Below are 16,566 nucleotides of genomic sequence, written 5' to 3'. Positions count from 1 at the left end.
CTCCCAAAACTATAGAGGTGCTACCTGGAAGAACCTCCGGAGCTGATAGAACCTCTAAACAAGGAAAGAACTAAACTAAAAGCGTTAAGAATTAGGGCATTAAAAAAACCAAAAACTCACTGCAATAAGGGAATAGGCTAGCTAGAGAAAGCATACAAAAATAGCATTTAAAAAATACTTTAATTACCATCCCCCCACCACTACCTCTGATACCACACTGGTGACACTATATGATCAGTTTATGTCATATCTACATATCCTCATGTCATCCCTTAAGGACTTCAGCTTTCATTGCAATGGGGCATTTATTAAAGGAACAAATGAGCCTGACACAAAGAAGAACAGCTGTTCTCCACTCATATCCCCTGTGACCTTTAGACACACCAATAACCAGGTAAGCATTCCCACTCGAGCTGAAGTAAATTAATGATTTTATTGTACTCTCTCTCCTCTATTCGTTTGTTATTTTTAATGTAATGTATAACTTCTACTCCTTCTACCTAGTATTAGCCAGAAATGTGAACAAAATTATAAATTTTCCAAATCTAGGGCAAGCTGCAGAGAAACATTTTTCTGTGTCAGCCTTTTGAAGTCAAAATGTTTACTACCACAGAACAGAACAGCTGCATACAAAATACTGGTGCTCATGACCAAATGCAAACAAAGCTTTGCTGTACACTGAGGGGATCCACCTCCCACCAGATCTGCAACTCACTGTTCTGGCACAAGGAGAAGTCCTGGTGAACATTGAGGTTCCATCCAACTGCTCAGTGCAAACCAAATTGCTTGCACTTATCTTCATTCTTCCCTGCTACCGAAGCCTTAACATGCTATTTAATTGTATTTAATTTTGCAGGTGAACTACCCACAGATGAGCAGCACACCGCCCTGTGGGCCCTGACTGCACATCCAGGGGATGCCCCCTCCATCCCACAGACAGCCCGACTGTCTGCCCCGCTCACTGCTGCAGCAACCACCTCTGCATCTCACTCACCAGAGGAAGGATGCATTTGCGGCAGCTGGGCTCAGTATTTCCTGCAGACCTGCAGGCTCCTCCAAACACCTGCTGACAGCTCTGACAGAAGGAGGTGACCTTCATCTGCCCAGAAATGGGCCACGATAAGGAATCTATCTCCAAAGTAGGCAATGGGGTAGCCGGAGCAGATGAGCCCACAATGGGATTCACTTTCTGCTGCAGACATGGTGTGAATGTAGTTTTCAGCAAGGTCAGTTAAGGATTCAGTCCTGTAACTCAGCAAGAGTTTTGCCCCAGGAAGGATTTCAGGTCCAGACTTCTCAGGAATATAGACAGACCTGATTCAGCTTCTCAGGCACGTGAGCATCAGGGAGATGGAAGAGAGAAAGCTGGCAAATAGCTGTGAATGTCCATACTACTGATGTCATCTGTATTATTTACTTGCACAAGAGGGAAAAATGTAAATTTATTACACACAACTTTCACTGCTTTCTTAGCCATATTCATGGTGTCTTTTATCACATTGGCTGCCTCAGAGTGTTCTGGGAGTAGGTTTTCCCTTTGAACATCAGCCGGATTTCATCACTGAAGCTCTGTGTCCAGCCCCTCTCCCAGACCAGACGTGCCTGCCAAGTTTCAAAGCCGAGCACCGGGCAGGCTCTCCTTGTACAAACAACTGGGAAAGCTGCTCAGAGCACTCTGACATCTGCATGCACTAACCAGCTTTCAAATAGTAAAGTATAAACAACAGTGTTAAAGATAGTAATACTCTTAACAACTGACAAAAACATTGTTCTCGTAGACTTTAAGGCCATACATTGTGACTTGATTTTCTCTCATTTTCTGGGCACAGAGGCTTTAGAAGTTTCACTGGAACATGTCTCAGAACCTCCTTTAGAAAAATACTGCCTTTTCCTAAAGGCTTCAAGAAATACCAAATATACAACGTCCTTATATAGTGAATCAAAATAATTAATGATGCTCTTGCTGAGGAACTGCTGACTTATTTATACTTTCCCTCCCAGCTGCCAGATTGAGCTATGCACTTTTATGAATCTGAACTGTCCACCCCCACCACCTGACCCCTATTCCACTGTCCCACTTCCATTTCTTAAGGTTCCCCTGACCAACGTTCAGGCTGTACATACTCTGCATTTCTACTAACAAATGTGGATTCCAGAATTAAACATGGACCTCTAATGAACTTTTAAATATTCAGTGTACCAAGGCAAAACAAGTTTCCTGACTTTTACCTGAAGGTTCCCTTTCTATTCATCCCAGGATCTGTCAGTCTGGGTAACCATGGCTTTGCCAGGATGGTGCACTGTGAGCTGGTTATTGATGGTGAGGGTACCAGCAAGGGCATTTCAGATTATTTTTTTTAGGAGAACCTCCCAATCTGCCCATCCGCTCCACATTTTTTAACCCCCTACATGTTTCTTTGGTCTTCTTTTCATCACCAGTCTTGTAGCACAGGGGTGTTTTATGTATTAATGAAAGTTGCTGACAGACATGAAAGGGAATACATCATCTAGCTTCCACCTGTAAGGCTCTTGCTGTATTAAATGGAGAGAAAGAAGCTCCTCTGGAAAGTGAGTCAGAACGACAACCTAATTCAGGCTAAGTCATCCCACTCCTCTGAGTCACTGTTTGGAGGATCTCACCTCTCTCCATGGATAAGCACAATCACCGTTCTGATTTGGACAGCTGAAGCAGTGAGGTGTAAGGGCTCTCCACCCAGTCAGAAAACATTGCTGATAGGAGATCCACAGTATCATTCTGGAACAGCCAGGTAACACCATAAAAGCAGCAGGATGAAACATAATAGTACAAAATGAGTAGTACACATAGAAAGGCAGAAGTGGAGCATATTCACACCCACACCATGAGGCTCTCAACAGGTAGGAGTCCAACTCCTACCTCATCACAACACTGACTGGCCCTCTGGAGGTACCCTCACCTGCCCAGCAATGATTTAGGGAGCACAGCTTAAAGCAAGAATGTGAATATTCTCCTCAGCTCCTGTTTGTACTAAACAATTTCATTTTTACTGCAGCCATTCCAATAGCTGATTTTATGTAGTTTATGAGGTTAGTAATTTGCTATTATCAATTTGTCACCTGAAAACCTGCAAAATCACACAGACTGCTGAAAAAAGTAATCATTAGTTAACTTTAGTAAAAGTGGAGTCCTAAAAATGCTACTAGTTTAGGTCCTTTTGATGAACTCTAAACTCATTTTACAGCTATTTTAAGATTGGTTTGGGTTGGTATTCAATAAAATTCATGAGAATATCATGTGCTTATGAGGCAAGTGTCTTACCAGGAGTTAAGCACACTAAACCAGAGCAGAAGAGCAACAAAAACTATAGCCCTGTCAGGAAAAGAGAGGAGGCATACTTATACAAAATCCCGCTAAGCAAATTAATTCCACATTTAATCTCCATGTCTCTGCAGACAGAACTCGAATTAACTACGCTCCATTTGGCCTGTGAATGAAGGCAGGCTGGCAGCTCCACCACTCCCCGAGGTCACCTAGAGAGGCTGTGCAAACTCTTGTCCTTGAAGGTTTTCTAGACTCGGATAGGGAAAGCCATGGCTGATGTGACAGTGCTGGAAACAGTCGTGCTTCAAACAGGAGGCTGCATGAAATGATCTCCAAAGGTCCTGCACAACCAACATGCTTAAAGATCATACTTTTCTTTTACATTTTTTAGATATTCCACAACTGGGAACCACCCTGTTTTCCCCAGTCAGTCTTTCAAACTGGAACTATTGATTTTAATGTTGTAGTCATAAAATCTAACCAAGCAGTGAGGTAAGCAAAATCAAAACTAAACATCTTCAACTCCTTTTGTTCATTGCTGAGGTTCCTATCATTAATGTACAGGTAACTTTTACACCTGCTCCTCACCAGCCCCTATGACCTTGCTTCCATCACACTCCACAGGCTGACCATTAACTGTCACTACTGAAAATTTAGTATGGAAGTTGCTCACTGAATTCAGTAAGAGGTCTTCTGCTCATCCACAGCATGGTATGAATAGTGACAGCTCAGATTATGTAGGAGAGGGAGGGGAAGAAGAAAAAAGATGCACTGGTCCACTCCTACAGCTCAGGCATCTTTTACAATGCAGTATTTCTCATCAACATGTCCTTAAAGGTATCTGCTCTTGACATCTGACTGAACAACAGCTAAGCTACACTGAAGCACCAAATTTTAATTGACTTTGGCAGCAAATCTACTAATCTTCCTTCAATTTGAACATCTCACTAACAAGCAGGACCAACATGAGTTCTGGGAAACCATCTGTAAAAAGAACTATGTTATTGTGGCTTACTGGCTTTGTCATTACGTGTATCGCACCACTAATGGTATTAGTATTGTAGAACAATTGCATAAAGGCTTACTAGCAAAAATATCAGCAAAAATAGTACTGTTACTAGGAGAGCACTGAGAGTACTAGGAATAGCACAGCTCATACAGCTTTGATGTCACATCACAGATAACATTTGGACAAGGGGCTTAAGATGACAAAGAACAGAACCCTATTTGAAAATTTTAAAGTAAAATTTTAACTAAAGGTGAGGACAAGAAAGAGTCTGAAAAAGAGACAAAGGAGAATCTTGTTGTTCAGTAGGGTTTTTTAAGCACTTTAGTAGGCCTCACTGTTGCTACCTCAGGTGGGAGAGCCTTGATTACATCCAGTATAAGAAATATTACCCATTTAATGTTAACATTATGTGAAATATATGTGTATATATAGATGGGTTTCTCTGTGTGTGTTTCTATGTGTTTAATTCCATTATGCAGCAAAGGAAGAAATTATAAGTATTCTATCTAATCTTGAAGTACCATTTTTGGCACTAAATACCTTCAATAGACAACACGGAAGTTTGTAGCTCTTCCTCAAATGGTACAACATATTATACTCCTTTGTTCACATACAGCTCTGCCTCCATGGCTGACAGCAAACCACTGTGAACCTCACAGCTTCAACAATCACTTCATAAGGTTGCACATTTTATCTTCTAATGGAAGGAAACGACATATATTCTATCATATATGCATAAATATACATATATATTTTATACATTTTTGTCTCTTTTTAAACTGTCCCCAAGCCCAGACTGGCACTTAGCATCACCACAGAACCCACTCACTCTATTTGGTGATAGATACACATCAAAACACTCTTCCAAAATTTCAAGGACATATATTAATCCTTTAAATGTAGGGTTAAAACAAGTCATGTAGAATTTATTTTAAAACATCAAGATTATCTTTTAATACAAAATAAATCAAAGACTTCTGATTAAAGTTTCATTCCTGCTACACATTGTGACACTCTTCAATATGCATGACAATATTCAATTTGATAGAAAATTGCATGAAAAGCACTTAAATCCAAAAGTATTAGATTACACATTGGTGGCGAAGAAATGACACAATATAGTTTAGAATTCAGTCCATAGTACACAGCAAGCTGCAATAAACAGGGCACTAGAAAGGATGAAGTACTGCCTGTTCTCAGGACACCATCCAAAATGTGCCAAAGAGAACGGGAACTCTTCTGCTGACCTCAGGAGGCTCTAGGTCAGGCTTTAAAGGTTCACAGTGCTGACAGATACATAAAAAGGTGACAACAAACATTCAAAAGGTCAAATAGTTTGGCTTCCAGATGTTGTTGTGCGGCACAGGAACAAAAGGATTGTTACTTACCAAGAGGGAATAAATAGTGAAGTTGAAAAGGACGCAGTGAAAGTCCCAAAACTGAGGAATGAGTAAACTTTGCTCATTAGTACCTAGGCACTTTTCTCATTTCCGTGTTTGGAACAGATCTCTGCACCACAGAAACAGAACTGGTGGTTAACAATATGAAGCAATAATAAATTATTGCACATAAGGCAGCCCAGCAGGAAATTCTCCAGGGAAGCAGCAGTGAGAAAAGGAAGCATGTCACCAGTGTCACCCTTATGCAAAGGCCACAGATGCATTTTTGAAAGCAGATTTTGTTTCAACGTTTCTGTAAATTAATATCACAGTGATTACTCGACTGCCTTAGAGAGTGCTGCAAACAAGTGCACTGGAAAAGACCTCCTGAAGTTTTAAAAAATGGCAAAAGGCTGTGAAAAGCATAGCATCAAGGACTGCAGGAAAGAGAAGCTAACTTTCAGCATCACATATTTGAGCACTTTTAAGATATCTCTTTGATTCAGTAATGCAGACTAAAAAAATACAAATAAACCAGTAAGGAACTACTTAAACAAAATACTTCTTCATATAACAAGAAAGAAGAATGGAAGAACTCTCTGTTTCCATAATAATACATATATATGTACATACATGTATATGCACACACGCACACACAGATAATAGGAGTAATTATTTTCAGTAATTTACATTCACTCTCTGGCCTCAATCTGTTGACTTGTTAAAATACTGAAAATACGTTTTCCTCTATCTTTTTCCATTCAGAAATAGATATTTAAGTAGACACGTTTCAATAGTGTAGCCTCCAAGGCTAACTGATTTACAATACAAACTACTTCAATGCTCTAGTGAAGAAATTATTTACCCGAGTGTGAGAAGGTGCAGCTTTTTGTCCAGTAACACCCGTACAACCCTTTTCTTCTTGTCTGTGGCTAGCAATATGAGCCACACATTCACATGGACTTTAATAAGCCTGCCTAAAGCCTACATGCTTTTTTTGATACATGCACTACGAACTCAGCCCCACCATCCATGGACAGCTGGGGCAACTGGAAAACAATCTCTGAGTTCAAGGGGACTGTGCACAGGGGCAAGTGAGCGGGGAACAGTAACATTGAGACTCCTGCTGCAGGGTCCATATGCCAGGGCTTTACAGTGCAGCCGCAGTATGGTGGCACACGAGTGTTGGCCTCTTCTCCCAAGTAACAAGCAACAGGACAAGAGGAAGCAGCCTCAACTTCTGCCAGGGAGGGTTAGATTGCATATTAGGAAAAATTTTGTCAAGCACTGGAACAGGCTGCCCAGGGAAGTGGTTGAGTCAGTGTTCCTGGAGGTATTTAAAAGACACACAGATGTGGCACTTAAGGATATGGTTTAGTGGCAGACTTGGCAGTGCTGGGTTAATGGTTGGACTCTATGATCTTAAAGGTCTTTTCCAACCTAAATATTTTTATGATTCCATGACTGTATATTTATTGTGTCATGCATTTAAACAACAAGATTTTAAAAAAATCGTTTTTACTGTTTTAAAAGAGAAGTTTACAAAATAAGCATTGAACCCAGATCTTGAAATTTGAAAGGAAAAGCAAAAGAAGCTTCAACTCCTATGTTTGAAAACTTTGTTGAAGTGAGTCACAATCATTCATGTACAGAGACACTACTGGTTTTCGTGGCCCATAGTACTATGCATTCTAGTTAAAGAGGTGATTTGCAGGTAAACCTGAGGAAGGAGAAATTGTTTGCTAAGGGCATGAAACAGGTCCTCTGGCTCACAGAGTCTTTTGCTGAATCAATTATTAAATGCCCAAGTGCTTCCTGCAAAGCTGCATCTCAGTTAACAAAGTGCCGCTGCATTACCTGCAGAAATTCAGGCAGCTGGCCCTTGAAGAAAGGCTGAAGGAAAGCTTGGGCATCATTATAAAGGGGGCAATAATTTCCTATTCATAAGGAGAAATTCAAAAAGCTATTCAGAGGCAGAAACCAGAAAAAAGTAAAAACCAGATTAGCTTCCTTTAAAAATGTAAAGTTAACAGACTGTTACTGAGCTTAGCATGGCCAGGCTGCCTTCGACCCAATATACAACTAGCTTGGTATCAAAGGACATGCACACAAAAATCAAGGATAATGCCCCACCCTAAGTATCTTCTTTCTTACAAGGCAAACCCTGTAACTGGAATTACCAAAGGCAGCCCAGCAGCCACTCTGCCAGGGACCCCTGAGCAGATGATTTGTTCACGATGTTTAAGATTGCACTATCCACCCAACTGACAAGGTAAGTGTGTGCAGCCACTTCACAACCAAGTGCAACTTATGAGGAAAACACGCATGATTCGTGCAAACACTCAGTAGCAGTTGAGCCAGACGAAGCTTCTGGGAGAATGCTTTTTCATCGTTTGACATCACACGAGTTCTGTGGCTGACATCCAAGCCAAAGAAGGGCAGTGGCTGAAGGGAGAGAAGTGTTCCCATAACAAATGACAAACAGGACCCCAGATGCGGTAAGATTTTTAAGGAAGGGTTGTGCATGGTGAATACTGACACAAAGGCTCAGCTTGCCTACACAACATCCAGAGAGCATTCACGTTCACTTGGCAGAAACAAAGCGTATTAAAAACACATTTCATCAGGAATATCACAGGCAAAACTAACAGTCTCGCCATGTTTCATATGGACTTACAAAGCAAAACTGACAAAGTCAATTGCAAATAACTGACCAGCCTCATCAAGTGAGTCTGATGAAATCACATAAGACAAAGAAGGAGCTGATCGCATAAATTTAAAACTTAGCCAGAACTAACAACTTCTTTAAAAGAAATTAAGCATTAAGACACAGGGCCTCTTATCTGTTGCCAAGTGGTATTTTTTGCTGTTGCCACCATGCTCACAGCAATGCCATGGTTCCCAAAGGCTCCCCCAACCTAAACCAACATTAACGATACCTAGAAGACCCTGCTGCTCTCATTTAGAGTGCAAGAAGAAACCCAAGCTTTCACTTATATGTTGTGACCGTTGTAAGCACACAGAGAAAATGGACAACCTCAGAAGCTCTAGGGAATCAACCAGGAAATACTATTTAAATGGATGAGGAAACGAGGAAATAATTTCTGCTGGGGGAAAAATAAATCCACCCATTATGACCACTTGGTGTCAATGATAAAGGAAGACAGGCAGAGAGCAACTTGTCAAGAGAAAGGTAAAGAGGAAAGGAATTATTCCAGGGGTCAATTCACACTGTCTGCTGCTTATCAAGAACCTTTTGGAGTTTAATGCTACAAAGAAGTTACAAAAATACATTTATCCAAACACTCATGAGCTTTTTCATACTGCATGACACTACTATTAATACTATTCATCTGCTCATCCTTTCCAAATTTATTGCTAATTTTAAATCCACTTTCTGCACATGCCAATTCTCAATTAAGATGAAGCACCAGGAGAGTCAAGTTAGGGGCTGCAGCCCCTCCACTCACCTCTCCACACAGTTCTTTGCCAACCCCTCCCCAGAAACAGGAACCTGCAGCCACTGGGGAATTTCAATCTAAGATTCAATTTTATCTATGATAAAGAAGGATCGTAATTAGAAGAAAGGGAAGCAATGTCAGGGAATGAGGAAGTCAAGTCAGTGACTGTTGTCATACCTGCACCACGGTGAAAAACCCATTGAACCTATCAGCAACAAACCCACATACTGGGATGGAGGGCAGTGCCTTGGCTGATCCTTGGCTGCATAAGGTTTGATGACTCCCAGCGGTCCAACTGAGTAGCGCATACCTGTATGGGTGCTGCAGGCAGCTGGAGAAGCACAAAGCTCTCAGTATGGGAAAAAATCAAACTAAATCAACGCAGCATTCATGGAAGAATAACTGATGAGTAAAGGAAATAAAAACACAAGCAGTTGTGCATAAGAGGCAGGTTAAGAGACCACCATCACACTCTTGAATATCTCTGTGAAAGGCACCTTAAAACTATCAAGCCGTAAGATCAGACACACCCAGAGTAAATACAAAGCTCTGCTGAGACTCAAGGCAGCTTATATATAGTGCAGTGGGACAGCAAGGGTATTTGGCAGCTCTGCGTTGAGCAGATCTGAAGAACATGGTATAAACCCAAAAGATATAAAAAGGAATGTCAGCAACCAGGATGAAAGGCTTGTCAACACACAGGGAAAAAAAAAAGTCGGGATAAAAAGGAGCCATTTGGGAGAGATCATAAAAATAATATATTTCTAGAAAACTTCAAAAGATTTTACTTCTTTGTAACACGCAAACTCAAGCAGATAAGGTAGAGTGATCCCAAAGGCATGGGAAAAAGACTTCAGCATTCTTACAACAGTATGTTGTTTGCTTAATGCTCTGCATTGTTCATTAAACAATAACCAAACAGATCATTCCGCTGTGCCTGAATTGCAAAATCCATCCAAGCAAGACTCAAACACAGCTATTGTGTTTCTCATCTAGGAAAACTGACCATTCTTGTACACAGTGTCCAATAGACTGCTTTTCCTTAAAAGAATTGGAAAAAAAATCTGATCCACTATAGTGAGGACAGAGATAAATATGAGCGTTTCTGGCTGTTCCCAGGAAAATCTTTGGTAACTGGAATACTTTACGAATAAACAAAAAGGAAGTTTAGGAACGTGCTCTGATATTCACTATTACAAAAATACTTGTAATAATTCAGATTTTTAGTTAGACAGAGAATGTTATGCTCTCCAAAACGCCATTAAAAACAAATGTTTAGTCACCAAAATATCTTCCATATTACCACACACATATAGAGCCCAAGGTGTTCATGATGCGACCCTCAGTGCTGTTATCCAAGTGCATGATGTCATATGTAGTGAAGAGTTTGACTGAATTAAAAGGTTAGTCACCACTAGTAGGTATCTGAGTCATTCACGGCTAGCTGAGGCACTTAAATTGTGCTACACTCAACACAGAACAAATATTTAATATAAAGAAATCTGGTTTCAAGTTGTCCCCGACATAAAGGCATATACTTATTTTGAAAAGCAAGTGACACTTTTGTGGTCTACAGTTGGGGAGTAGTAATTTACTTCTGATGTATCACCCAGCCGTTGCCCTCTCTGTCGAGAAGACATCATGTGCAGCTCACATCTGCCAACATGCTTCTCAGGAGTGGCCTGAATTCTCAAATAAACAGAACTCAATTCAATATGACAGTGAAAACTTCACCTGCATATTTTGTTCCGATTAATGCACAGAGATCATCGTCACAGAACCAAAAGGAAATGCAGTATCTGACCTGTGTCTGATACCCGTAATAGCAGCTCCCCTGTTTAACAGACCCTTTGATTACGGGCTTTTCAAAATGCCTCAAACCCATGCTGCAGTTTTTAAGGCAAATCTTTCTTTTTAAGGCAACTCTTGTGCTGCAGTAAAACCACCAGCTTTTTAGCAGCGGATAGCTGAACTTGAAATGGAAACATCTGGTGTCGCTTACGGACATGTATTAAAAGAACAGATACTGGATTTCCCTGGAAAAATCAATGGTTGCCCTTCTTCATCTGCAAAGCAGGATGCTGACGCAAGCCCAATACAGGGATGCTGCGTCCGCGGGTGACCGCGGAGCCTCAGGGCTCGGCGTGGTGGGACCCCCCCCATGACCCCCAGGGGCAGGGCTGGGCCGGGGGGGATATCTGTCTGCCATACCTGAGCAGAAGCTGTTACTGCTGACGGTCCTGGCGGAACCCCCGGAGGAACTGGGCGGGTTGAATTCCCGGCTCTCCTCCTCCGAAAAGGGCGACTCGGAAGCGGGGGATACCTTCTGCTGCGGCCGCAGGACCAGGCGGGGGATGCGGCTGCGGGACACCTCCTTCTCCAGCTGCGTCTTCTGCTCCTGCTCGGGAAGGGGCACCTTGATGTTAAGGCCCCCTCGGATGCGCCCTCCTCCTTCCACCTTCGAGGCAGGGGCACGCAAACCCCGGTCCCCCCCCCGCCCCTCCAGGGGCGGGGGGGGGGGCCGGGGTTTGCCTGCCCTCCTCGGTCCCCGCAGCCATCCCTGCCGCCCCCTCCGTCCCCATCCCCATCCCCTCACCTTGCTGCTCTCCCGCAGGGGCCCCATGGCTCCTCAGTCGCCGCGCAGCCGAGGAGGGGCACCTGGCATGGGCCGGAGGGATGCGCTACGCCCGCCTTGCTGCTGCCGCTGCTGCCGCTGCGGCGCTGGGGGTGGCGGAGCCCGGCCCGGCCCCGCCGCCGCTCCCCGCCCCGACACGTGGTGCCGCCGCCCCCGCCCGCCCCGGGGGCGCCGAGCAGGTGCGGGAAGGGGTCGCATCCTCCCGCCCCGGCTCCTCATCCCCGGGATGCGGCCGCATCCCCCCGACAACCCCCGGCGGTGGGCTGCCCCGGGGAACCAGCCCTCTGCCCCCCGGTCGCAGAAGGAGCATAAACACGCTAAAAATACGCGTGTGCGGTGTTACAGGTTTCACGCTGGGGCACCAAGCCAGGTACGGAACGGCGGGCAGATGTTACCGGTGCTAATATGATGGATGTATATAGCTGTATAAATAGCAAAATGCGTCAGATGTTCTCTGCTCGTTATTACTGGATGACAGCGTTTTATGGAACATGTGGAGACCTAAAAACTTACTCGATTCTCAGGCAACACACTGCATAGTATAATTACTGTATTGCCTCCCTTACCTTTAATTGTGGTAATTGTTGTTGACTCTCCTTATTGATTAATGCACACATGCTAACCTTGTTCACCTGCTCCCCAGAGCAGGTGTGCTTATAAAGACATGCATTTATTAGTAGGACTGTGATCTGGGCTATATGCGTATCTACGCAGTGGGTGAAACAGGCCTCTTTTCTACAAAGAGGATGATGAAATTTTCGGTACGAAGCTCATTTGAGATTCATGAACAGGAGTTCATGAGCTTGCAGGAGCTGTGCTTTCAGCAACAGTATTTTTGGGCAAAGATTTCCTTTGCATGTGTGCTTCCTGCAAAGGGCCTCAATCCCTGTTGGGAACTTCTGTTTGCTATTAGAGCATAAATATTAAATACTGTCTCAAAAATAATTAAGAGCAAATGTGTCTTTTATGAGCAGTACAGAGAACATACCATCAGTAATAGGAAAGGTGATGCATTCACCTAGTCCTCAAAGAGGAAAGGGGACACTGGTGAGTACTGACACACTGATTGTTGCATATACAAAGGCTTATAATTACTAATTTATTAACCTGGCATCAGGATTAGATCCATTACTTATGTAGAGCTCCAAGCTATGCTCTGCCAAAAGGTGATACCATCCTCCCCTGGCAGTGTCAAGGCATCTACAATTCAGAGAAGTGAGATATAAGTGAGCTGAAAATAAAGCTTAAAATTCATGTATTAAAAGGTCAGTGTGCTTATAAGATATCTTCTAAGCACTGGAATACACCTTTCTGAGGCACAAAAGAGCAGGAAGAATCCTGGACCTTTCCATACTGCTCCAAGTCTGTTTCCATGGAAAATAGAAAATTGCAAATTGAACATTTTAATCACACAAATTTCCTCTTCCTTCAGGTGCACCTTGCCTTCAGGGCACCTGAGACCGTAGGCGGCTTCTGTGAGCCACGCATTGCATGTGTGTGGTGGAAATTTCCCATGTACATTTACAAAGCTGTTGTACTGGTAGAAAGAGTGAGAAGAAGCTGTGCAGCAGTGCTGCCATTGCCATAGTAACTCAGCTCGAGAGTTGATGATGATGATCCAATTGTCGGAGCCTGCTTTATCTTTTTCCATTTCAAGCTCAAATTTTTGCTTTGCTAAGAAACAAGATATGAAAAGTGAAGTCTTCAGGCTGCCTGAGGATTCATAATGGGATGTGATTCCCTTTCATCTCCTCTTCTCTTTGCATAGAGATTTATAGCCTTATCATAAATCATAAACCAATCATTAACTTTCAAGCAAACATTTTTTTTTTACCCTTACAGTCCATGTATATCTTAAATATTGAGGAAATAAACCACTTTTCAGCTTATTAAAATATTTTTAATGTGCACTAGTTAATCACCAGTACTGGGAGGAACACATACTTGACATGATCATGTGATACCACTCTTACCTCCTCTTGATGTCTTTTACAAACCAGCACTATTGCTGTATTACCTATACAACTAATTTTCATAACCAGGACGTAACTCTGAACAAATCTGTATTTTTTGTGCAAAGGAAAAATATCATACATTCGTAAGGGCCTCAGAAAACCTACAGAACACAACATCTTCTTAGGCTTTTTCTTGCTCTACTCCCTCCTGAAAAATAACAGCTCTCCAGGAAGCCACAGAGGGCTGCAGATTCAGCAGAAGCGCCTGGACTCCAGGAGCTGCCAGGGGAAGCTGGGCACCAAGCCAGCCCCTTGGGTTAGACCTTATGCTTTGCTGAAAGGGGAGCAAGGTACGTGGAAGCAGTTTTTATTCCAGGCTTTGCTACTAAGATTTTCACTCAGATGGAGTGCTCCTCCAGAAAAAGTTGCAAGGGAGAGAAGAAGGGGTGAATTATAGCTGGCCATGGAGTACGTTTTGCTGTTACGTCTGCTTCTGTTCTGCTGCTATCTCTGAACTTTCTCAGTGGGAGGGGAGTGGGATTCTAATCCGGCAGAGTTTTGCTAGCCAGCAGTTAGTTGTGTCCTTTAGCACAGATGCAAGGAACTCAGTGCATTGTTGCTTCCACATCTGAACTGCTAAGAGAAAAGCTTCAACTGATGTTTTTGCAAAGCTTTCTGTGCAATTTGGTTTTGTAAGTTTATTTGTTCCATCTGATGGTACATTGTTTCTAGACATCTGCAAATGCTGTTTTCCAGTTTGTTTTCTTGCAGTGTAGTATTCTTGCTCATGAGCCGTCAGAGTAACAGTGGTACGGCAATGGAGTAAAGGTCTCAGCATCCTAATTAAGGACCCAAATACCTCTGTTTGGAATCAGGCACTTCAGAAGAACAAGTGAAAAAAATACCGTATCCAGGAGAGAATCAGTTAGAGCTCAGCAGTACACACAACGGTACCTTTGCACCCTTCAGCACAAGAGGTTTATTCATACTGCCAGCAGAGACCAAATCTCAGTTGAGACCTTCTCTGTGGTACAAATACATACTGCCTTTCTGATTCCATGAATTTTCCTTCTTTTCTGTGCAGTAGTTCAGTTTCAGCAAAAAGGCTTCCACTCCTAGCTCACTTTACTTTTGACCAGTCCCTCAACAGAGTGGAAGAAAGCAGGACTTCTAGGAAGTCAGAGGCTGTAGTCTCCTCCCCAGGTGGCAAAAGGTGTGGAACTTGAATCTGTCATTTTCTTTTTTTCATTTTTCATTTTTTATTTTTTATTTTTTTTTATTTTTTGTGTAATAATTAAAAGTCTGAACAAAGATTCCTGCCTTAGGTGAATGAATTCTAAATAAATAGTCACCACATGCACCTTTGCTAATTTTATGCTGTCATCTGTCATCATTTGGCAGTTCTGTATACTTGCAAAATTTGATTTTGTGGGGAAGTGGCATGGCTTCTGAACTCAGTTTATGGGCTGGAGGATGCTGGTTCAAAACCAGGCTGGCTTATTGCTCAGATCAGGACAGTTCTAAGTTTTTATAACACTGAAAGCACTTGTGAACATTTGGGGTTAAAACCAGAGAGGCATTTTCTGACCTTATATTCATTGGGGTTGGGTGGCTTTCCTGCAAAATTATTTTGAATTGGGGAGTTTTGGTGCCTAAATCTGCCTAAATTCAATTTCAGGTGGCTGAATTTTTCTTTTAGGTTTGGCACTGGGCTTTCACAGGTCAGTGGAGTGCAGACAATACCTTATACTGCTTCAGGACCATAGGCCAGGTTTTGTTTTTGAATCACATCTCTCCCTGAGGTCAAAGGAAAAGCTGAATGGGGCAGAGGGCAGAGCTGGGCCCTGTAATCCTGATACTACATGATTTCATTAATGCAGGCACATAGCTGGTAATGCTTTTGTCCATGACCTATAGAGCATCTGTACTTTGCCAGCTGAGGTCTATGATGCTTTGATATTTTTTTTCCCACCTGAAACATGAGAATGATGTTGACGTTAGGTTTTCAGAGTTTGGAAATGGATAAATGTTAGGAAGCTTGTGAAAGCACATGAAGCTGGAGAAAATGAAGAAAACACTGTGAATTGTCAATATTAGAAATAATTGACGTGGAGATCTTCTTTAAACATCTACTTTGCAACCAAGTGATTAATATACAGGTGAGCAATTACAGTGAAAAAGCATTGCCAAGTATACAGGACTGTTCATTTGCAATCATGTATATTGGTATATTAGTAAGGATAGGACAGATAGAAATGGTGGAGAAATTGGAACTTGGAGAATTATAAGATTACAGATAAATATAAAATGTCAGACTCAAAATTATTTTCCATAAAGTTTATAGATGAAAAATCAGATAAACACATTCATATAAATGCAAAAATAGAGAAAAAAATACGAAACATATAAGTATTCAATGACTATCATATATATGGATTTCATACTTACGAATTCTACTTGTACATCTGTTATTTTGAATGACTGATGGAAAACAGACATTTTTTCTGCTTTAGAAACCAGAAGTGCAATAAAATTAAAATCCAAGTGCAAAGCCCTGCACCTGAGTCAGGGCAATCCCCAGTACCACTGCAGACTTCCGGGTGGATGGATTGATAGCAGCCCTGCGGAGAAAGACTTGGAGATACTGGTGGATGAAAAACTGTACATGAACTAACAATGTGTGTTTTCAGCCCAGAAAGCCAACCATATCCTGGGCTGCATCAAAAGGAGCATGGCCAGGAGGTTGAGGCAGGTGATGCTCCCTCTCTACTCTGCTCTGGTGAGACCCCACCTGGAGTACTGCACCCATGGCAAAGACATGGACCT

The 16,566-nt window shown here is 42.4% G+C and overlaps 1 protein-coding gene across 3 annotated transcripts in view; it reads right to left on the bottom strand.

Moving 5' to 3' along the window:
• SYBU (syntabulin) overlaps positions 1–11,907 on the bottom strand; it is a 41,330-nt gene extending 29,423 nt beyond the window's left edge. The window contains exons 1-2 of one of the 3 annotated variants that reach the window (XM_055799387.1): positions 11,747–11,907; positions 11,362–11,548 (exon numbers count right to left, since the gene is read on the bottom strand). In XM_055799387.1, coding sequence (XP_055655362.1) covers positions 11,362–11,548; positions 11,747–11,773 — 214 coding nt within the window. In that variant the 5' untranslated portion in view covers positions 11,774–11,907. The remainder of the gene's footprint in view (positions 1–11,361; positions 11,549–11,746) is intronic. The other 2 variants (XM_055799389.1, XM_055799388.1) reach the window with 2 other exon arrangements.
• Positions 11,908–16,566: the final 4,659 nt, after the last annotated feature.

The sequence above is a fragment of the Falco peregrinus genome, chromosome 3 (assembly GCF_023634155.1).
Source record: "Falco peregrinus isolate bFalPer1 chromosome 3, bFalPer1.pri, whole genome shotgun sequence".
Classification (NCBI taxonomy): Eukaryota; Metazoa; Chordata; class Aves; order Falconiformes; family Falconidae; genus Falco; species Falco peregrinus.
This window is presented reverse-complemented; position numbering and strand designations above follow the sequence as displayed.